The sequence below is a fragment of the Amblyraja radiata genome, chromosome 18, assembly GCF_010909765.2.
Source record: "Amblyraja radiata isolate CabotCenter1 chromosome 18, sAmbRad1.1.pri, whole genome shotgun sequence".
Lineage (NCBI taxonomy): Eukaryota > Metazoa > Chordata > Chondrichthyes > Rajiformes > Rajidae > Amblyraja > Amblyraja radiata.
In genome coordinates this window covers 10,001,677-10,026,175 of record NC_045973.1, presented here as the reverse complement: position 1 = coordinate 10,026,175, position 24,499 = coordinate 10,001,677, and the positions used below count along the sequence as shown (strand labels likewise).

The 24,499-nt window shown below is 42.7% G+C and overlaps 1 protein-coding gene across 4 annotated transcripts in view; it reads right to left on the bottom strand.

Moving 5' to 3' along the window:
- mitf (melanocyte inducing transcription factor) overlaps positions 1-24,499 on the bottom strand; it is a 209,814-nt gene that overhangs the window by 76,135 nt on the left and 109,180 nt on the right. For all 4 annotated transcript variants that reach the window (XM_033036690.1, XM_033036693.1, XM_033036692.1 and 1 more), the window contains one exon: positions 22,696-22,945. In XM_033036690.1, coding sequence (XP_032892581.1) covers positions 22,696-22,945 — 250 coding nt within the window. The remainder of the gene's footprint in view (positions 1-22,695; positions 22,946-24,499) is intronic.

Genomic DNA, 24,499 nt, shown 5'->3' with positions numbered 1-24,499 from the left:
GCTTGTGTATAGGCTCTAGTTGCAACTCTGGAGGTATCAAAATGCATTGTAGGTATAGGAAGCGATTTTAGATGCCGGATTACACCGAAGATGCAGGATCAAACTCAGTGGGACAGTCTCTGGATAGAAGGAATGGGCAATGTTTCAGGACAAGACCCTTCTTCAGACCGAGTCAGGGGAGAGGAAAACACGTGATATGGAAGGGTGATGTGCGAAAACGAGAGATCAAAGGGGATGAAGGTCAAGGAAAATGTAGAATGTATCATTGTTAGCCAGGGGAAGCTGACAACGAGGCATACAATGTAAAATTTAATCAGGAGGACAGTCAGACTAATCAGAGAACTAGGATGGGGAGGGATGGAGAGCGAGGGAAAGCATGGGTTAGTTGAAGTTAGTTTTGTGTCTATCTTCGGTACGTAGAATGAAGAAGTTTTGACATGTAGATTAGGATAAATAGAATAACTTGCATCTGACGAGGGATAGCTTTTCAGAGCTTGGATTTCTGTCACAATATCGCACACAACTAACAAGGGACACCCATTTTAGATTTAGTTAAGAGTCAGATTTAATTAGCAGGAAATAGTGCAGGAATATTCTTCCAGCAACAGTCACATATAATCAGATTCAGTGTTGCATTCAAAAGGGAAAACGCACAGAGCAAGCTTTGCTGCAATACTCTACAGAGAGTCCACAGTAAATCTGTTCTGACTGCTCGAGTAAAATCATAACAGAACTTCGGAATTTGTTCGTGAAATAACTTGTGATGTGAAATCAGATTGTAGCCCGTGGGGTTCTGGCTGCTATAATGAGACAGGCTTCAGTAAAGGGTTAAGTGCTACTATCTACCTCTTTGGTGACCCTTGATCGGACTTTGCTGGCTTTACCTTGCACTAAACGCTATTCCCTTATCATGTATCTATACACTGTAAATGGCTCGATTGTAATCATGTATTGTCTTTCTGCTGACTGGATAGTACACAACAAAAGCTTTTCACTGTACCTCGACACACGTGACAATAAACTAAACTGATAAAAGAAACTGGAAAAATAATTTAAAAAAACTAAAACACATTAAAAACAAAATCTAATGCAGAGTGGGAAAATAAACACTAAATTGTGGCAAAAGATGCAAGTACAAAAAAGAGAAAATCAATTGCATTTACTAAAGTTAGCAAAATTAATAATTACTATATTATAACCATTTTAGGAATAAGATAGCTATTTTAAGAGTGTATCTCTTAAAAAGGATGTCAATTATATTGTAACTGAAAATGAAATAAGGCAATCTCCTTAAATATTACTCAAAGAACATGGAACAGTACAGCATAGGACCAGGCCCTGTGACCCACAATGTCTTTGCCGAACATGAAACCAAGATGAACTAATCTCATCTTCCTGCATGTACTGTAATCCATATCCATCCATTCCCTGAATATCTATGTGCCACCTAAAAGCTTCTCAAACTCCACTAACCTGTTTGCTTCCACAATTACCCTTGGCAATGCGCTCCAGGCACCCATCACTCAGTGTGGAAAAAAAACTTGCCCTGCACGTCCCTCTTACCTTAGAGATATGCCATCCAGTCTATGACATTCCTGCCCTGGAAAGAAAGCTTTGACTGTCTGGGCTATCTATGCCACTCGTAATTTCATATACTTCTATCAAGTCTCTCCTCAACTTTGCGCAGTGGAGATCTGGACATGGGATGGTGATGAAGGAAAGGATATATAAAACAGTTATGCAACATAAATACACCAAGAAAGGTGTGATGAGACCCCGCCAGCAAAATATTGAGGGTAGTTCGGAGTTTAGTTTAGAGATACAGCACGGAAACAGGCCCTTCAGGCCACCGAGTTCGCACTAACCAGCGATCCCCGCACATTAACACTATCCTACACACACTCAGGACAATTTACACATATACCAGGCCAATAATAAAACATTATCGATTAAACATGAGAATTAAATAAAATTCCAGAGCAAAAGGAGGCTACAGATTATTGGTTATTGAGTAGAGCTACTACTCATGGAAAAAAACTGTTGTTATGTCTGGCTGTGGCAGCTTTGAAAGTCTGGAGACACCTTCCAGAGGGAAGTGATTGAAGAGTTTGTGGCCAGGGTGAGAGGGGTCAGAGATGATCTTACCCGCTCGCTTCCTGGCCTTTGCAGCGTCAATGGAGGGAAGGTTGCAGCCAATAACCTTCTCAGCTGATCGGATGATTCGCTGCAGCCTCCGGATGTCATGCTTGGAGGCTGAGCCAAGCCAGACCATGATGGAGAAGGTGAGGACAGACTCTACGATGGCCGTAGAGAATTGGACCATCATTGCCTGTGGCAGATTGTGCTTCCTCAGCTGCAGCAGGAAGTACATCCTCTGTTGTGCCTTTTTGACTGTGGAGTCGATGGTGAAAGTTATGAATGAAGGTTGCACATTCTTGGGATAGATTCCCTCTTATTTAGAACATTACAGGATGCATTGATGGAAGTGTACATGCAGCTACTGATATGGTAGATTAGGGTAAATTATGTGTGCTGGTTGTGGAGACTGGGAGCAGTTGCAATCTCTTATAGCTTTGCAAAGGCTACTTTACAAAGTTATAAAACTTCTTTGCCTAACGTTTTAGAAGCCTCAATTGTGACAATAAAATCTGTGATTTAGATTCAGCACAACCCAACCCACAGCACTGAATCTTAAACAAAAAACAAAATATTTACTTAGTATAAACACAAGTCCCCTCCAATGTAGATGAATTAATTTTGTTATGCTATGTAGATGAATTAATTTTCTTTATGCTTATTAGTCATTAAACTTCAGACAAATAACTATTTGACCTTGAATACTAGCAATGGAGAAAATGCATAATGAAGCCATATCATTCCAATTTGTCATGGCTTCTGAAAGTAGAGGACAAAGAAATATTAATTTGATGTTGCTCTTGAAGAAGTCTTTACTGTTTATTTTTTTATTGCGTTCTCGATGCCCAAAGGATGCCGTAAACATTGAACTTTCCCTAATCCTATGTTAAGAGTTCAGAATTCAGCTGACTTTGTTAAACACGTTTGTTATGGTCCTCTACGATGAAAAAAAACCAGCTCTGTACTGCAGGTGACCCGAGCACTTTCTTCATCTATGCTATTGCCAGGTAACGTGCAGGGAAATTAAACCAATTGATATAGCAGTGTGTAGAAAGGAAGCTGGTTTACCTATTCTAACCTCGTCCTCTCCGAACTTGTAGCCCTGCACTCGCCCGTCCTTTTTCTCCACAGATGCTGCCTAACCCGTTGAGTTACTCCAGCGTTTTGTGCCTATCAATTGATCAAGCAGCTCGGGCTAGTAATGCTGGATATCAGGTGAAAAACCTATGTTTACTGCTAATTGATATAGCCATCATCTCTGAAGTTCTTCAGTTATTGGAGCAGGATTAGGCCATTCAGCCCATCACGCCGTCATTCATTCATGGCTGAACTATCTTTCCATCTTAACCCCCATTCTCCTGCCATCTCCAAATAACCCCTGATACACGCATTAATCAAGAACCTGTTAATCTCAAAAATTGCCTCCTGTGGAAATGAATTCCAGAGATTCACCACCCTCTGACTGAAGAAATTCCTCCTCATCCCCTTCCTAAAGGAACGTTATTTTTTTTCTGAAGCTACGGCCTCTGGTCCTAGAATCTCCCACTAGTGGAAACATCCTCTCCACATCCACTCCATCCAGGCCTTGCACTATTCGGTAAGTTTCAATGAGGTCGTCCCCTCATCCTTCTAAAATCTAAAGAAAATGTCCAGAAGTCATTCTAATTCTGCACAATATTAACACAGCAGGTATTAATGTTCACTAGAAGATGTAAATCACCATTAAGGCAATAAATCTGCTCACAAGTGAGTCAAGATAAACAACTTCACTTGTGTGATAGACACAAAAAGCTGGAGTAATTCAGCGGGACAGGCAGCATCTCTGGAGAGAAGGAATGGGTGATGTTTCCGGTCGAGACCCTTCTTTGGTCTCAACCGAAACATCTCGAGAGATGCTGTCTCTTCCGCTGAGTTACTCCAGCATTTCTGTGTCTGTCTTCAATTTAAACCAGGATCTGCAGTTCTTTCCGTCACTCGTGTGATCTTATGCTGGGGTGACATAACAGCCTGGAAGCGCTCCTCTTCATCTGGCTGTTTCATGGAGAACAGCAGTGTGCAGCTCATCATGTCCCTGGCTTGGCAGTGCAGATCTCAAGGAAGGTGCACTTCTTTCGTTTAGTATTGTCACGTATGCAGAGGTACAGTGAAAAGCTTTTTCATTGCATGCAATCCAGTCAGCGAAAAGGCTATACAAGTCTGAAGAGGGTTTCGGCCCGAAACGTTGCTTATCTCCTTCGCTCCATAGATGCTGCTGCACCCGCTGAGTTTCTCCAGCATTTTTGTGTACCTATTGCAATCAAGACATCCAGTCTGTACAGATATAGGATAAAGGGAATAACGTTTAGTGCAACAAAGTCCAGTAAAGCCCAATTTAAGATGGTCTTTAATCTGCATCATTAAACTTAACTAAACTCCAAATAGTCCGAGGGTCTCCAATGAGGTAGATGGTAGGTCAGAACCATTCTCTACCTGGCAATTGGATGGTTCAGTTGGGACAGATGGGAAGAAACTCCTGGGCTCAACACTGTGGTCGAACCGTGCTGATTATGCCGAGCTAAGGAGCTGGATGCACTTTGCACCTGGCCCCTCAACTTCATTACTCAACCTCATTAATCTGAATGGGAATCGCTTACCTGGATTGGAAAGATGAGTATTCTTTTAGGTATGAACATTATCAAGTGGAAAGCTAATAAATGTATTAGCTGTGAAGCTGCAGAGAATGTCAGAGGAATTTTGCACAGTTCTTGATCTGTATATATTTTTTATCCTGAATAAAGTATATTTTGGTTTTTAAAAAAGGTATGAAATGAATAAAGGGATGTGAGCTTCCACAAAAAAAAACATCTTCGTAAACTATAGTCTTTTACTTAAGTATGAATGATAAGAAACAAGAATCTTGCAAACAAGAACTCTTTTCAATGCGAAATAGAGAGTATTTGTGGAAGCTTTGTGAGTCGTTAACTTTCGAGGTAATTCTTGCACAATGAACAGTTCAACCAACAATTTTGTTTTATTTTTGCTTGAACAGCTTTATGCAGTACTGAAGTGAGCCTAATATCTTCCCTCCATAGATATCGCTAATCTATTAGGGGCAGCATGGTGGCGCAGCGGTAGAGTTGCTGCCTTACAGCACCAGACTCAGGTTCAATCCTGACTTTGGGTGCAGTCTGTATGGAGTTTGTACGTTCTCCCCGTAACCGTGTGGGTTTTCTCCGAGATCTTCGGTTTCCCCCACTCCAAAGACGTACAGGTTTGTACATTAATTAGCTTGGTAGAAATGTACGTTGTCCCTTGTGTGTTTGTGCAGGATAGTGTTAATGTGCGGGGATCTGGCGATGTCAATGTGTGGTGCGGACTCGGTGGGCTGAAGGGCACGTTTCCGCGCCGTATCTCTCAACTAAACTAAACTAAACTATTGACCACTTCCCGCGCTTATTTGTATTGATGAATATTGTTCTTCGATCATTGAAAATATCATTTAATTTCTTTCCTTTTTCTATTTCAACAGTGCATCACCATTTATATTACGGAAAGCAGAACTTTGAAACATTGCACAGTTGGTAGTGACAAGTCATGGAAATTCCTGTCATTCATTCTAGGATTTACGAATTCTTGATTGGAATTTCTCTTGCTGGCCATAAGACAGAAATAAAATCTGATCAGCACTCTCTGGATGGCAATGTTAATGGTATGTCTGGGACTAGATTAACAGATGGCTACCGGTGTTACAAAAGAGTCAAAATTAGATTAAGGGTACCAGGCTGAGCTTTTAAACCCTAAAAGTGAAAACATTTATCTTGGATGATTCCATTTTTAATGTGATTGGTGCTTTAATTAGCTAAATGACCTGTAACCCTTCGAGAATAAGTACGGGATAATTTTAGGGGATCAAGTCAAAGCTTCCCAGAGATTTAGTGCACACCACACACTAATGCATGAAGGAATGCTGATAATTAGCTTGGCTGCTTTCATTCTTTTGGTTGTTTTTTTTATAATTGGATGCTTTGAAATAATGCCTACAGGTTCATTATTCACAGGTTTAAAGCCTGAAATGTGGCTGTCAAACAAAAGCATATTGTACGATGAATGGTAGCTGCCGCGTACTGTATGTAGAGTGTAGAGCAACCTAGTTCTACATTCCCTTTGTTTATTGAGATACTGTATCATATTCTTATCCACGAATCATTCAGAAGTACAAGAATTAATGTTGGTGAGTTGAGCACCCAACTTGTTAGGTTGAAGGCGGTAGAATTCGTACTCTGCAAAGCACAAATAGTTACTACATCTAGTTGATTTAGGACATTAATTTTATAAAATACAATCCCTAAATGTTTTATCATTTTAATTAAAGACATTGCATTTATCATGTGAACATATACGGGTGCCAGGGGTTATGGGGAGAAGGCAGGAGAATGGGGCTGAGAGGGAAAGATAGATCAGCCATGATTGAATGGCGTAGACGATGGGCCGAATGGCCTAATTCTGCTCCTATCACTTATGAAGTTGTCCATTGCCAGATAATTTCACGTTCCTAACTATGGTTAAACTTAAACTATTTTTTTAATTTAAGAAAATAGTTTAATAGCTTAACTTTGTGAAGTAGTCCATTTATGTTAATGGCTATGGTTACTTTTAATGTAAGTCATTTATTTTTAGAAATGGTGTTTAATTTTTTATTCTTTCGTGTGCACTCTTTATTCAAAATATTGTTTTAATGTTTCCAAAAAACTCCACCTCAAAATAAAAGGAAATTGTATCCTGTTTACAATCTTGTATATATTCCATTGAAACATAAATTTATGACTATAATTTTTTTATTAATTTTTAAACACTAGTTAGATCCCACCAGCCATTATTGTCTGATAGTGTAATGCACACAGGTGGAGGGTTCCATATATTGCTGCTGTGTTCGTTGATCTCAGCGGAGGTATGTTGCCTTTGGAATAGGTTGAAGGAAATTTGATGAGGGTTTCCTAAACTGATTGCTGACCACTGCTGTAGATGTGCGGCATGGTGGCGCAGCGGTAGAGTTGCAACTTTACAGCGCCAGTGACCCGGGTTTGATCCTGACTATGGGTGCTTGTCTGTACGGAGTTTATACGTTCTCCCCCTGACCTGCGTAGGTTTTCTCCAGGTGCTCCGGTTTCCTCCCACACACCAAAGATGTGCAGCTTTGTAGGCTAATTGGCTTTGTTAAATTGTCCCTGGTGTGTGTCGGACAGTGTTCGTGTGCGGGGGATCGATGGTCGGCGTGGACTCGGTGGGCCCCAATGGCCTGTTTCCGCACTCTATCTCTAAACTAAACTAAACTAAAACAAAGTGTACATGCAAGCATCAAGTGAGGAGTGCTTCAACTTTTGTGCTGTCATGAACTCATAGTCAAGCATGGTGACGCTGAAGGCGAGGGTTGCCAACTGTCCCGTATTAGCCGGGACATCCCGTATATTGGGCTAAATTGGTTTGTCTCATACGGGGCCTCCCTTGTCTTTGACTGCTACTACTCGGGTCGAGGGGACTGTCGGGTCGGAGCACCGCGCCCGGCCCCGCCTCACCCGTCCCGGCGTAGTGCAGCCCATAGAGTGCAGCCGCAGCGCCTCGCCCTTGGCCCCGTCGGTCAGCAGCCCGGCCAGCTGTCTGACCTTCGGACCTTCGTTTACCGCCGACACCCTCCTTCTCATGGCCAATCATCGGTTCAGGAGTTGGATGGGGTGCCGGACCAAAACTCGTCAGCTGGCCCGCCGGCTGGGCTTTGTGTGCAGGCCAACTCATCATTCACCCAGTCACGGGCGAGTCGGTCAACGAACTGCCGTCGGGAATTTGTCCATTAGGAAGGCGAAAGTTGGCAACCCTACTGAAGGCGTAGGTTTAAATGCCGATAGTGGAAGCTGGCACGTGGAGAATTCTGCCACTTGAGTGACCAATTTCCAAAGAAGATGGCAGAAGAGAAGAAGGGTCTCGACCCGAAACATCGCCCAGTCCTTCTCTCCAGAGATGTTGTCTGTCCCGCTGAGTTACTCCAGCTTTTTGTGTCTTTTAAAAAAATTCTGGCACACTGCCACACTGGCAGCTTAAGCAACAGCATTTGACTCCAAAGAAGGGTACCGACCTGAAAAGTTACCTATCCATGTCCCCCAGAGATGCTTGTGACCCACTTAGTTACTCCAGTACATCGTAGTTCATGCAAGAATTCAGCATCTGCAGTTCCTTGTGCCTGCATTTTATGATTGATTGAATTGATTGAAAGATACATTATGGAAACAGGCCCTTCAGTCCACAGGTTAATTTACAGAGGCCAATTAACCTGCAAACCTGCACGTCTTTGGGATGTGGAAGGAAACGAGAGAACCCGGAGGAAACCCATGAAGTCACGGGGAAAACGTGCAAACTCCACACAGGCAGCTCCAGAGATCAGGATAGAACCAGAGTCTCTGGTGCTATGAGGAGATTATCTCTCATCTTTAAAAGTATATGCTTTGCATTTCTATCGACTAAAGTGTATCTTTAAAAGTATATACTCTACGTTGAAATCTCCAATCTCAATGCAAGGTGGAGATTAAACGAGTACACTTCATCAATGAGTGATTTAATGTAACAAAGCCTGTGAATTTTATCCAGCCAGTGAATGCCAGGAATAATAATTAAAACCATTTTGAGGAATTGCACAACTGTGAGCAAGTCTTCAAAGATACCAACTCTGTGCATACATTCTATGCTGTGTAATTCATTCATTTTTCCCCTGCCATGGAGTTGACTCAATAGCCTTTGGAATGTAATAAGGAGTTATATAAGTAAGCTTGACAATTATGTTTCACTACTGCAGAGGAATGCTGTGTTTATTGACATAAACACACTAATATTCATTAGTTCATAAGTGAGAGGAGCAGAATTAGGCTATTTGGCGCCATTCAGTCATGGCCGATCTATATCTCCCTCCTAACCCCGTTCCCAAGGCCTTCTCTCCATAACCCCTGACACCCGTAGTAATCAAGAATCTATCTTTTTCTGCCTTAAAAATATCCGTCGACTTGGCCTCCTCGGCCTTCTGTGGCAATGAATTCCATAGATTCACCGCTCTCTGACTAAAGAAATTCTTCCTCGTCTCCTTCCTAAAGGAATGTCCTTTAATTCTGAGGCTATGACCTCTGGTCCCAGAGTATTCCTCAATTGGAGGAACAAACGTCACCTTTCAACCAGTAACATTCCTGCCACCCATGCACAGCATTGTCAGATTACGATTCTGCTGTTCTATTTACACTTGTTCTACAGAAACATTTTGTTCCTTTATTTATCACATTATCACCTTTTGCTTGCACTGTTAGCCCATCTGCTAACATTCACATACAAACAAGTTAATTGGGACTTTGCACTCAATGCTGGATTAAGTGGTTCAAGGAACAGCACTTCTTATATCTATCAATTGGGAACTATTGCACTGGTGTAGCGTCAGACAAAGACAAGTTATTATCTTTGGCCATGGAGTTTATTAACCTTTTCCCCCAGGGATAAATAAACCAATTACAGGCCTGTGGGTCTAACATCAGTGGTTGGGAAGTTCATGAAAAAGTAATTCTGTGGAAGAGGATTGATTCACACTTGGAAATACACGGGTTATTGCAAGATTCTGTTTGGCCAATTTGATTGAATTTTTTGAAGAGATAACTAAATGTATTGACGTGGGCAATGCGGTTGATGTAGACTGCATGGACTTCAAGAAGGCCTTTGATAAGGTCCCACTTGGAAACTAGTCCAAACGGTCGGAGCCCATGAGAGCCAGGGCAAAATTTGATCCAAAATTAGTATTGGAGACATAGGTGCAGGAGTAGGCCATTCGGACCGAGCCAGCAACGCCATTCAATATGATCATGATTGATCATCCACAATCGGTACCCCGTTCCTGCCTTCTCACCATATCCCCTGACTCCGCTATCTTTAGGTGCTCTATCTAACTCTCTCTTGAAAGTATCCAGAGACTTGGCCTCCACTGACTTCTGAGGCAGAGAATTCCACAGATTCACAACTCTCTGGGTGAAAAAGTGTTTCCTCATCTCCATTCAAAATGGCCTACCCCTTATTCTTAAACTGTGGCCTCTGGTTCTGGACTCCTGCCTCTAGCGTGTCCAATCCCTTAATAATCTTATATGTTTCAATAAGAATCCCTCTCATCCTTCTAAATTCCAGAGTATACAAGCCCAGCTGCTCCATTCTATCAACATATGACAGTCCCGCCATCCCGGGAATTAACCTCGTGAACCTATGCTTGCTGCACTCCCTCAATAGCAAGAATGTCCTTCCTCAAATTTGGAGACCAAAACTAAACACAATACTCCAGGTGTGGTCTCACTAGGGCCCTGTACAACTCCAGAAGGACTTTGTTGCTCCTGTACTCAACAGTGGTGATGGAGTTATTTTTAATATTATCAGAAGCCTTTGACCTGCGGTAAAACCACAGGGTCTGGAGCTGGGACACAGTTTATTATTAATGATTTGATATGAATACATGAGAATGGATTTGTAAGTTTGATGTTATCCAAATTGGTGGCAATAGTGTGCCAAAAATGACCAGGAAATTATAGTGCTGGGTACAAGATCTTGAGAGCAATAGATCAGGTAAATGCACAGTCCTTTGCCCAGAGTAGAGGGATTGAGAACCAGAGGACATAGGTTTAAGATGAGAGGGGCAAGACTTATTTTGAACTGGAGTGGGCAACTTTTTCACTAGAGGGCTGTGGATATATGGAACGAGCTGCCAGATGAGGTAGTTGAGGAAGATACTATAACACCATTTAAAAAACACGTATAGATACATGGTTAGGAAGGGTTTGGAGGGCTATGGCCAATGCAGGCAAATGGGACAGGCTTAGATGAGCACCTTGGTGGGCATGGAAGAGTTGGTTCAATAAGCCTTTTCCTAAATTGTATGACTCTAAAATATCCTTTAAAAAATGACCACGGGGAAACGTTCTGGTCCACACTCGCCTTGAATTATCAATTGTCCTCAATCTTCACGAATAACTTTCAATCATTCCAGGAAAAATAATGAAAGGGAAATCTCTCTATGGTACTGAACCTCTAGATTTATTTAAGCAAAGTATATGTTCATTGACTGATAAAAGTCAGAGACTCCAAAAGTATCATAAAACCTTTGAGTAGCATGGAAATAGATAAATGAAAACTGATTGTTTTTACATTACTTTTCTCCATTGATAACATGCTCATGTGATAGGAGCAGTATTAGGCCATTCAGCCCATCAAGTCTACTCCGCCATTTAATCATGGCTGATCTATCTCTCAATTCTCCTTGCCTTCTCCCATAAACCCTGACACCCATACTAATCAAGAATCTATCCATCCCTGCCTTAAATATATCCATACATACCTTGGACAAATCTTTACTTTACATCAAACTGAACCTCTGCTTTATTATGTATGCAAAGGAATGTTCGAGTTGTCTGAAGGTATAACAAGTGCCAGTTTTAATTGCCAATTGCAACAAATTAATTTGTTATGGTGACAGTTGCTGCTTTATTTTTAACAATTGTGGTGAAAACAATAGCAAAGACAATTTTAACTGTAGGAACATTAAGTGTAATATTTTATGTAATAGACTGAACGCTAAAAAGTTAATATGATGTGGAAATTATTACATCTAAAATCATTTGAATTTAGACTATAGACTTTAGAGATATAACGCGGAAACAGGCACTTCGGCTTAATGTTCTCTTCGGCCATAGCACGGAATAGGTACTCAAGTAGTTTAATTTAGAGATACAGCATGAAAACAGGCCCTTTGACCCACTGAGTTCACGCCAACCAGCGATCCCCGTACGCTAACACTATCCTACACGCTAGGGACACTTTATAATATTACCAAACCTACAAACCTGTACGTCTTTGGAGTGTGGAAGGAGCACCCAGTGAAAACCCACGCAGTCATGGGGAGAAATTACAAACTCCGTACAGATAGCACCCGTAGTCAGGATCGAACCCGGGTCTCGGGTTTCATAGCAAAAGGATTTGAGTATAGGAGCAGGGAGGTTCTACTGCAGTTGTACAGGGTCTTGGTGAGACCACACCTGGAGTATTGCGTACAGTTTTGGTCTCCTAATCTGAGGAAGGACATTCTTGCCATAGAGGGAGTACAGAGAAGGTTCACCAGACTGATTCCTGGGATGTCAGGACTTTCATATGAGAAAGACTGGATAGACTCGGTTTGTACTCGCTAGAATTTAGAAGATTGAGGGGGGATCTTATAGAAACTTACAAAATTCTTAAGGGGTTGGACAGGCTAGATGCAGGAAGATTGTTTCCGATGTTGGGGAAGTCCAGAACAAGGGGTCACAGTTTAAGGATAAGGGGGAAATCTTTTAGGATCGAGATGAGGAAAACATTTTTCACACAGAGAGTGGTGAATCTCTGGAATTCTCTGCCACAGAAGGTAGTTGAGGCCAGTTCATTGGCTATATTTAAGAGGGAGTTAGATGTGGCCCTTGTGGCTAAAGGGATCAGGGGGTATGGAGAGAAGGCAGGTACAGGATACTGAGTTGAATGATCAGCCATGATCATAATGAATGGCGGTGCAGGCTCGAAGGGCCGAATGTCCTACATCTGCACCTATTTTCTATGTTTCTATGTTTCTACGTCTCCGCGGCTGTAAGGTCGCAACTCTACCGCTGTGGCACCATGCCACCAATTGTTGCAAGATAATTTCTTCGATAACTATCACAGCATCCAAACTGTTGGAACGCGATCTTTAAGCTGCAAATTTCACTGACTTTCTGATACGGAAGATTGAACAATCATTTTGGTAGCACACACGGAGCAGGAACGTCAATGATATCTGCGCCTGTATATAGAACTGTAACATAGCTTACTTATCATTTCAGATAAGAAATATTATAATACCTCGCAATTACCTAGTAAGTATTACAATCACTTAACTTCTAACACCATGATATCAGTTAAGGAGTTGCCTCAGAAACAAATAACCTTTATCAGAATTAATTGGCCAAACAGATTAGCACCGTTGGTTTGTGAAATAAACCGCAGATCTCAATTGCCATCACCGAACATTTAAAAAAAAAGTTTATATTATCATTTTTTAAGTATTTCTGAATTCCACATAATAGTTATGCAACTCATATTTCACTTGTGCAGCTTACAACCTAGCGGTTATGAATATTGACTTCTCCAAATTCAAGTAACCCTTGCTTTCCCTCTCTCTCCATCCTTCCCCCATCCTAGTTCACTGACAAGGTTCACTGTCCTCCTGATTAAATTTTACTGATTGTCATTTTCCCCGCAGCTAACATTGATCCATTCTACATTTTCCTTGAGCTTTGTCCCCTTTGATCTCTCGTTTTCACACCTTACCCTTCCATATCTCTGTGTCCCTCGCCCCTGACTCTCAGCCTAAAGAAGGGTCTCCACCCAAAACGTCACCCATTCCTTCTCTCCAGAGGGTGCCTGTCCCGCTGAGTTACTCCAGCTTTTTGTGTCTATCTTCGGTGTAAACTAGCTTCTGCAGTTCCATCGTATACAAAATATTATTATCAATAACATTAATATATATATTATTTTTTTTTCATACATTTTTTTGAAGAAGCATTTCGACATATGGATAAGATAGTTTTGGAGGGATATGGGCCAAATGCAGGCCAGTAGGACTAGTATAGATGGGGGCATGTTGGTCAGCGTGGGCGTTGGGCCGAAAGACCTGTTTCCAAGCTGTATTGCTGTATAATTTAAACATTATGGTCATATTCAGATTACAATTTTATTTTGCTGCCAAAACTGAGATTACTGCTTAAATATTTAATTTGGCGACATGGTATTATTCGGGTTAAGGTAGACAACAAGTGCTGGAGTAACTCAGCGGGTTAGACAGCATCTCTGAGGGAAAAAGGTGGGTGACGTTTCGGGTCGTCACCGCTCTTCAGACTGAAGAAGGGTCCCGACCCAAAACGTCGCCCTGTCCTTTTCCTCCAGAGATGCTGCCTGACCCGCTGAGTGACTCCAGTACTTTGTATCTATTGTCGGTGTGTGCCAGCATCTGCAGTTCCTTTCTACATATTATTAAGGTTAAATTGGAAAGGGCCAGCGGTATGGGCAACACGATGGCAAATAACTCTTAGCAGTTTGACCCAGTGCAGCATATATGCACATAAACTTCATAGTGTAAACTTGTTCATATGATTTCATGGCTTCAGTACACTGATGCAATGTGGCTCAGGTGTCAACACATGCAAGCACAACTTGTACCAAAATAAAATACTAAAGAAAATGCTGGAAACACTCAGCATCATCAGAGCAAAATACACAGTTATGGGCCTGTCCCACTTACACGACTTTTTCGACGACCGTGTTAATATTGGCTAAATTAAAGACACCATAAAATGGAGGATCCCTGCACTTGTCAGAATTGCTTTACCCTTGTCAGCTGAACTTCACAGGCTTTAATTGACGCCAGCCAGTCGAGGCTCAGACTGATATGCAGGATGGTAAGGGGTCCAGGTGTTCGCCATGTTTTTCTTAAATTGATAACATGTATAGTGGTTTTGCAAACTAACCTTAAATGCATCATTTCTATTGGGTTGCTTCAAAAGCATTATAAATAGTATAAATAATGTTGGAAGATGGTCATCCTGTTAATTGATGATTGGTCGAACTGTTGGGCATTGGAGAAATTGTTTCAGGGCACATGTTTCAATGTTTGTTCTTGTTCGCTTCCTTCGAGAGCTTTCCTTCTTATACAATGTATGAGCTGTTGTATTATTGGGTTTGGGGAATGCCTGTTATGATCGAGATCTGTGATTGGGTAATTAAGAGACCACCCCCGTGTGGTTCGGCCCCTCGAGGTCCCGGGACATATCATAGTCCGCTACCATGAGGCTCAGCGTCGATCTCTGTCTGAGCGAGGCCTAGAGGGCTTGAACAGGCAGACATGAGGATCGAACCAGCAGTGGGATAGGTACAGTGGTTGATCTGTAACGTGCTTTTGGTAAAATAAAATGTAGTTGTTTCAAGTGCTTGATTCAGTGTTTTTACTGAAACCAGACTGGGGGGAAGCTTAGGAACGAGCAATTATCAACTGCCGGCGCCCATCATAGGTCGTCGCAGGACTCGGAAAATTTTCAACATGTTGAAAATCCAGCGGCGACCAGAACAAGGTGCAACTCTTTGGGCGACTACTCATGACCATACAGGCTTCACCCCGCGACATGTCGCCTGTATGGTCGTGAGTAGCCTCCTCAGTCGCCCAAAGAGTCGTAGCGTATTTCTGATCACCGCTGAATTTTCAACGTTGAAAATTTTCGGCGACCTGCAACGACCTATGACGGGTGCCGGCAGTCTCCGAAAAAGTCGCGTAAGTGGGACAGACCTATTATGGTTTCAGTTCAGAGACCTTTCAGAGTTTAGTTTTAGTGTTTAGAGATACAGCGCAGAAACAGGACCCTCCGCCCACTGAGTCAGCGCCGACCAGCGATCACCCCTTACACTAACACTGTCCTACACACACTAGGGACAATTTGCAATTTTTCCGAAGCCAATTAACCTACAAACCTGTACGTCTTTGGAATGTGGGAGGAAACCCGAGCAACCAGAGAAAACCCCACGCAGGTCAAACGTACAAACTCCATACAGACAGCACTCGTAGTCAGGATCGAACCCAGGTCTCTGGGACTGTAACGTAGCAACTCCACTGCTGCGCCGCCCGAGTACCGGATTTTCAGTTTTTATCTTGCATTTCCAGCATGTGCAGCTTTTTAATTTGCAACTACTTCCATTATGCAGGATTCAGATGAGTATTTTGAAGAGAAAGTGTAAAAAAATTAAAGCTGGCAGGGTGTTGAATCCGCGTTGTAGAGTCAGAGTCATTGTCGTACAATGTGGAAACAAGCCCTACGACCCAACTTGCCCACACCGACCAACATGTCCCTTCTACACTAGTCCCACCAGTGGAATTCATTGCCACAAACAGCCGTAGAGGCCAAGGCATTCGGTATGTTTAAAGCAGAGATTGACAGGTTCTTAATTTGTAATGGCCTCAAAGATTATGGGGTGAAGGCAGGAGAATGGGGTTGATGGGGAAAGGCAGGAGAATGGGGTTGATGGGGAAAGATAGCTCAGCCACGATTGAATGGTGGAGTGGACTTGATGGGCTGAATGGCCTATGACAATACAACGTACAATATTTATTCCAAGTCATTTGAACCTCAGTGAGCCTCAAACGAAACTCCGTTTCCACAACCATACAAATAAAACAATTCCTACAAGACACACAAACAATTCAATTCACACAAACATCCATCACAGTGAATCTCCTCCTCACTGTGATGGAAGGCAAAGTCTTTTCTCTCCCCTGCACCATTTCTCTCCCGATGTCGAAGCCCCAGGCTGGCGATGGTAAGTCCCACGGCCATTTAAGGCAGCGCCGAGCGATATACGGCCCCGCTCCAGGCCCAAAAGTCACAAAGTTGGAGCCCCCGGCGGACGCTGGAATGTCCCGCGGCCATTAAAGCCGCGCCCGGCGATGTACGGCCCCGCTCCGGGTCGTTCCAACCCCGCGACACGGGCTGGAGAAGTTGCGTTGCGGGAGCTCCAAAAAGCAGTCACCCACCCGGGACCCGCGAGCTCCCGATATCACGGTCCACCGGAGCTGCAGCTGGAGCCTCCGAGCTCTGGAGTCGGGCCGCAGCAGCGAGCCACCACCGTTAAAAATAGTATTAAAAAAACACGAACAACTACATTTAACTAGACAAAAAAAAATTTAAAAGACAGACAGGCTGTAGGGGCCGCTGCAACGCTAGTCGCGTCACCACATAGGGACTTATGACCTTATGACAGTAATGCATGGCAAATTGCTTGGGGTATTGACAGACTTGGTGAAACATAAGAGACCATTGGGCAAATCAAGCTCCAACTCTGAATGCAGTTTTTTTTAGTTGAGATGCAGCACGGAAATCATTTTTATCTCTTTCCTCGACGGAGATGCGTCTTTTTCATCGTATCTCCGTCCACACTGCGGTTTTAACATCGTGGAGCTGGCGGTCCCTTTGTTTGGGATTGACTGAGGGAGCTCCAACTGCAGGAGCTTCAACCGCCCCAATCATGGGGGCTTTGATCGCCGACTGCGGGAGCTTCGATCGCCCCGACTGCGGAGGTTTTGATTGCCCCGACCGCGGGAGAAAAGGAAGAAAGAAGGTATGTTTTGCCTTCCATCACAGTGGGAATGTAAGGTCGCCAAAAAAACAAGATGGATGTGCTGCCTGCACTGGTGGGGACTCGGAGGGAATGTGGTGAGTGCAGTGATCTCGGTGTTTTGTGGGGACATGGCTCCATGAGGACATCCCGGAGTTTAGTGCGAGCGTGGACGGCTTTCGGACTGTTCGGGCGGACAGGGACTGCAGAGAGAGTGACAGCGGTCAGTACAACTCTGGTCACATCACGGTGAAGGAGCGTGTGTGTGTGACCCGGGCATTGAACTGATGGCTGTGGGTCTCCGCTTATGCTGTGTGCTCTGGGGACTTTCACACGCCGCTGTGGTGGCTGTTTCAGTCTATGTTTAATTTTTATGTGATTATGTATCTTGTTGCTTTATTGTACGACTGTTGGTGAATCAAATTCCTTGTATGTTTACATACTTGGCTAATAAATTAATTACAATTAAGGAGGCACAGTGCCATTGCAGTAGAGTTGCTGCCTTACAGCACCAGAGAGAACCGAGTCTGATCCATGACTACAGGTGCTGTCTGTATGGAGTTTATACATTTTCCCTGTGACCGCAAGGGTTTTCTCCGAGTGTTCCAGTTTCCTTCCACACTCCAAAAGGCGTACAGGTTTGTAGCTTCTGTAAATTGTCCCCGGTGTGTAAGATAGAGCTAGTGTGCTGGGATCATTGGTTGGCGCAGACTCTGTGGTCTGAAGGGCCCAATTCCATGCCATATCTCTGAACAAAACTAAACTAAATCCATATTTTAGAGATTGGATCACTTCCCTGGATCAAAAGAAAAATGTCAACAGACATGACTGCTCTTCATCTCAGTTTTTTTGTACTGTGATCTCTAGTTATCTTCTGTGTTCTGAGTCCCTGTAGACAAGGGAGGAGTTAGACTTGAAACTGTCCCAAAGGCCAATGTATCTCACAATACAGGACAGCAATGCAAGCTGAAGGGTCTCGACCCAAAACATCGCCAATTCCTTCTCTCCATAGATGCTGCCTCACCTGCTGAGTTACTCCAGCACTTTTTGTCTACCTTCGATTTAACCAACATCTGCAGTTCTTTCTTAAACAATGCAAGCTGATTGTTGACTTCAGACGAGGAAGGCCAAGGATCCACAAACCTGTCTTCATCGGCAATCATCCATAGATGGTGGAGTGTGTCAACAATTTCACATTCCTGGTCATGTGTTGCTCTCAATATCTGTCCTGGGCCCAGCACGTTAATGAAAGTCCATCAACGCATCTACTTCCTTAGAAGATTGAGGAGATAAGGTATGTTGACGAATACTCTCCTGAACTTCTACAGGTGTACAGTGGAGAGCATATTGACTGGTTGCTTCGCGGCCTGGTTCAGCAACCCAAACGCCCAGGAATGAAGGATATTACATAAAGTGGTAAACGCTGCCCAGATCATCATAGGTACTGAACTCCTCACCATTGAAGGAATCTACAGGAGGTGCTGCCTCAAAAAGGCAGCCAGCATCATCAAGGACCCACACAACCCTGGCCACGCTCTCATTTCACTCGTGCCACCGGGAAAGGTGGTATAGGAGCCTGAAAACTGTAACGCCCAGGTCCAGGAATGTCTTCTTAAGGGCCTGTCCCACTTGGCAACTTTTTCGGCGACTGCCGGTGTTATTTCAGTGTCACCAAACGATTTTGAACATTTCAATACCCAGCGGCGACAAAATAAATGTTGCGACACTTGAAAAAACACTGCGCGTCATATGTCATCACGCCGCGTCACGCCGCAAATTTTTCGGTGACCTGATCCGTCAGTCAATTATGCCGGCAGTCGCCGAAAAAAGTTGCCAAGTGGGACAGGCCCTTTAGGTTCCTTTGAGGGTAAGCCCATGATTGCCCCTCAGTCCCAACCTTCCCACTCCATGATGTTGCAGTGGCTCCTGATTTACAACTACCCCAGTGAGCTCCCGATCATTAGCCTTGATCACTCTGTCAAGATTAGAATTTCTCCAATAGAAAATATGAGGTAAATAGCTACATCTCTTTGGGGCATTTCAGATGATTTAATTACTGACACATACTTGCACTCCTTCAGTCGGACCTCAGCATCTAGTTTAGTTTAGTTTATGGTCATGTGTACCGAGGTACAGTGAAAAGCTCTTGTTGCGTGCTAACCAGCCAGCGGAAAGATAATACACGATTACAATCGAGCCATTCGCAATGTACGGATACATAATGAAGGGAATAACTAGAATAATGTTTCGCACAAGATAAAGTCCAGTAAAGTTCGATCAAAGATAGTCCGAGGGTCTCCAATGAGGTAGATGGTTGTTCAGGATGGTTCAGTTGCCTGATAACAGCTGGGAAGAAACTTGATAGAGCTACAGAAAACAACAACAAAATACAGAGTCCCTAAGCAATCCAATGTTGCATGGAGGAAGGGCAAATTTGGTCCATTGTGTGTTTGAGAAGGCATTTAAAACAGGTGGCACGGTGGCGCAGCGGTAGAGTAAGTGCCTAATAGCGCCAGAGACCCAGGTTCGATCCCGACTACTGATGCTGTCTGTACAGTTTGTACATTCTCCCCGTGACCTGCATGGGGTTTATCCGGGAGCTGCAGTTTCCTCCTACACTCCAAAGACGTACAGGTTTGTAAATTAATTGACTTGGTACTAAATGTAAATTGTCCCCAGTATGTGTAGGAGAGTGTTAATGTGCGGGGATCGCTGGTCCGTATGGACTCGGTGGGCTGAAAGGCCTGTTTCCGTGCTGTATCTCTAAACTAAACTACACTAAAGGTGAACCCTACATTGCCCTGTGAGAACTGGAGCAACAATCCCGCTACTCCAAGCAAAACGTTTGACGTCATACAACCAGCTCCTCTTGTTCCCCACCTGGTATTAACAGCAACATCATAGTAGCACAACTGGCCTATATCAACAAGGCTCCTCCCCAAATCAGTAATGACTGTGACTGCTCAGAAAGAAATGGGAATCTGTTAAAATGATTTGCCCATTTAAAGAAGTCACCTTCGATTGACCAACTAATTAGCAAAGCTGTACAACTTAGTAAGCCATTATCATAATACAGTCAGATCATTGCTTGATAATAGTTAAATAATACAAGCGAATATAACTGTCAGAAGTTGTTCGGAAGTGAAAACACTTGGGCATCATTTGCGCGTCATTTACGCGACATCATTTACGCGTCACGACATAACGACGCGCATGTGATGCGCCCATGGTGTGCATTACGCGCGTATGGTGCGTGGTGACGTCGGCAGTGACTTGCGGTCGCGTGCAGCGCCCCAGGATTTTGGGATTCACAAAATCTTCGTGCGCCATCTGCGTGACACGCAAATGACGCCCAAGTGGAACAGGCCCTTTAGTGAGATAAACTTGTTCAGCAAACTAAAAAAAAGGTCATAATTCTTCATTTGAAATCAACTGATTTCAAAAAGTGTTCATCTTTCAGTAATATGTACTTACAGATTACACAGCACCTTTGTAATTTTATCACACTAACTCTGCCATACACTCTCCTGATATTAAAAAAAAAGTATTTAAGAAATTCATCCGTTATACATGACCTATTTTATTGTAAATGGATTGGTCAGAGGGGGCAACAGCTCATTCCTGGAATTTTCCACCTCCCTAGAGTAGTCAGTGACGATTTTTAAAATCCTGATAGTATATTTTCCCTTGCAACCTTTTGTACATGCACTCAAAAACAGCTCATTTTTATTCTATTTACTTTCGTACAATACAAGCAAATTGATCACAGCTCTTTTCAAATAAAACTTTAAACATGTCCCACTCATGAAAAGCATTGTATTAGCAATTCATATTCAAATAGTGTCAGCAATATCGGTTCAAAAAGAATAGCATAGTTGTTCAAGCAGCTTGGAATACAAATATAGCGTTGATTTATTTGCAAGAACTCGATTCAAGAGAAATGAACAGAGAATCCAGTAAAATATAATTTAGAACATAGAGATGCTTCTTCCTCCCGACTAGTTTCACTGTCCACCTGATTAAATATTACTGATTGTATGCCTCAGCTAACAATGAATCATTCTACATTTTCCTTAAACATTTCCCTTTGATCTATCGTTTTCACACCTTACCCTTCCATATCTCTATGTCTCCTCTTCCCTGACTCTCAGTGTGAAGAAGGGTCTCGACCCGAAACGTCCCTCATTCCTTCTCTCCAGAGATGCTGCCTGTCCCGCTGAGTTACTCCAGCATTTGGTGTCGTGCTTCTCCATCTACTAGTTTCCTGTGGTCCTTTCACTCAAATTGTGCAAATTACATCTCATTTTCAGAATTAAATGTAGACTTTCCAATAATGGAACCAGCCAAGATTTTACAGATGACACATTATATAATTCAAAGTAACTGTAAATCAAATTCATCTTGCTGTCATTCTCAAAGACAGTAACTATTTAACACTGCAGACACATTGTAGAAAGGCTGTATGTGTGCTTACAAGCATTATGACAGAAGGGAAAAGCCCACCAAAAGCTATATTAATTAGAGACCAAAATATAATTATCCTGACACTAAATTCTTTTTATGAGCTTCAGTAAGTTCAAAATCGCTAATAGACTTGATGGGCAAAGCAGATAAATAGCAGAGCTATTATTCTGACACTGTGAATTAACCATTTCAGAGTCGTTCCAATTTTGTTGCTCGACTATTAAACACTACAAAAGGAAATAAAATAATGCTGGAAACCAAGTCACTCAGTAACAGTTAAACATTTTGCATTTAAATACAGATTCGCAATGGGAAAGTTCAACGCTGTTCCAAAATCAAGACGCTGTGGTAATTAGGAAGGTATGTACAATACCCCCCTGTAAGGGAGATACTAATACAGCTCCTGCAGTTGCTAGAAGGTTGTTAGAAGACATCAACTCATTGGCGGAAATAGGATTATACGTGACCACTGGCAGAGTTGAAAGCCTCGCGTGTTTTAGATAGTCATGAAAGTTTCTGTGAAACTTAAAACTCGTGCAGCTAGCAACAAAATGTCATATAGTGCTCCACAAAATTATAACAACTTTTCAAATCAACGCAACTGTTTGCAAGTCGAATTTAGGCTGTTACTGCTTTCAGAAACAGCAAATCTTTAATTTTATAATGCTATTATCCAGAGGAACTGCAAGCACGCTTCTGAGCATTGTGATAAAATATCCATAAAACATTTTTTTTTTAAATATGGATGTAATTTTCCTGAATGCACATATGGTGTATCTAGATGAGGCAGAATATCACTCTGCCTTCTTTGCCAGTGTGCGAGTTTCTTCAGAAGGTCTGATTTGTACAATAGGACAGGTCTGAGAGGAAAGAGAAAGATAAAAGGTTCAGCCGTACCTTGAGGACTTCCATCGGCACCTGAGTGTTTGTGGACAGATTGTTGGGGACGTTCACGTTGATGGCCTGTGTCTGGCTGACTGGTACTCGCTGCTGAATGAACTGTGCTGCCTGCTGATGTTGCTGCAGCTCCCGTCTCTCCTGCTCCTGCATTTGCTCACGCATGAGTTGCTGCCGTAGCAGTATCCGTGACGTCATGTTGGAGGAGGTTAATGGGGGCTTAGATGATCCTTGCTGCTCTGATGAATTGCTGCAACCGATAAATGGAGAAAACAGGCTTCTGTTAGAAGATAACGACAGATGAGCACAGAAATATGCTTGTCAACTGGAGGATGCGTCTCACTGAATGTGCTAGGAACTCACACTTATTGAACATAACCCAAAGCCTGAAATCTGCAGTTTAACAACACGCACTGATCTAAGCTGATTTCCTCCCCCAACCTAACATCCCAGTACGTGACAAATGACTGGAGTCGCAAATCAGATTTACATTAGAATCAGAGAGTAGTAACAAGGAACTGCAGATGCTGGTTAATACACAAAAGGACACAAAGTGCTGGAGTTACTCAGCAGGTCAGGCAGCATCTCTGGAGAATATGGATAGATGACATCTCAGGTCAAGACCCTTCTTCAGACTCTGAACAAGACTCTTCTGAAGACTCTTCTCAGAGTCTGAAGAAGGGTCTCGACTTGAAACGTCGCCCATTCATGTTCTCCCGAGATGCTGCCTGACCTGCTGAGTTACTCCAGCACTTTGTGTCCTTTTTCTTTAAACATTAGAATTAGTCATCTTAGAATTAGTTGTCACTCTTGTTAAGAAAACCAAAGAGAATTCATTGCTACGACTCTTTAAAATATTATTTAACCATTTAAACAATCCTAGCCAAAGATATTTAGTCCATCCCCCATTTCATCCCCGTGAATAAATGTTAACAAATGAAATATTTGTTGAGTTATGGCAAAAGTGCAAGTGAGGTGGGTCTAACATGACAACGTTGATGAAGAGCCAGCAGGGGTACAATGGGCCAAATGGTCTCCATCTGTAACTTTCTGTGACAAGTCAAAATGTCACCAACTATTCCAAAGTAGCAGCTGATATGTTAACATCGTAAACTATTAATATAATTAATTAATTGATTAATCAATCGAACAACTCAGCCTGAAAACATGCCAACCGCCGATTCACACGGTTTTTATTTATGATTCACTATGATTTATTTTATTTATTTATTATTTTATTTATGATTTATTTTATTTATGATTCACTATGTTGGACCAATTTTCTCATCCATTCCCCACATACTAGGGTCAATTCACCCAACCTACAAACACACACATCTTTGAGGTGTGGGAGGAAACCAGCGCACCCATGGGAAGCCAGGAAGAAAACGTGCAAACTCCACACAGGCAGCTCCTGAGGTCGAGATCGAACCCGGGTCTCTGGCGCTGTGAGGCAGCTGCTCCACCAGCTGCACCATTGCACCGCCCCACTGTTACAATATTAAATATAGCAATTGATTAATCTAATAAAAGGAAAAAGGTCTGTACTGAGTAGTTGGACAGTGAATCAGAATAGAATGTTAGAGCAGTCATGATCTTCTTTACGGTGAAGCTTAATCAAGGAAGCATTGACCCATGCATGATCCTTATTTGATTGCACCTTGATCTCATCATTAACGAAACTGGCAGATACAAAGTGCACAAGTGCATGAAAGAATAAGACGTACAGGTTTGTAGGTTAATTGGCTTGGTATAAATGTAAAATTGTAAAAGAGTAACAATGTTCCTAGTATATGTAGGTTTG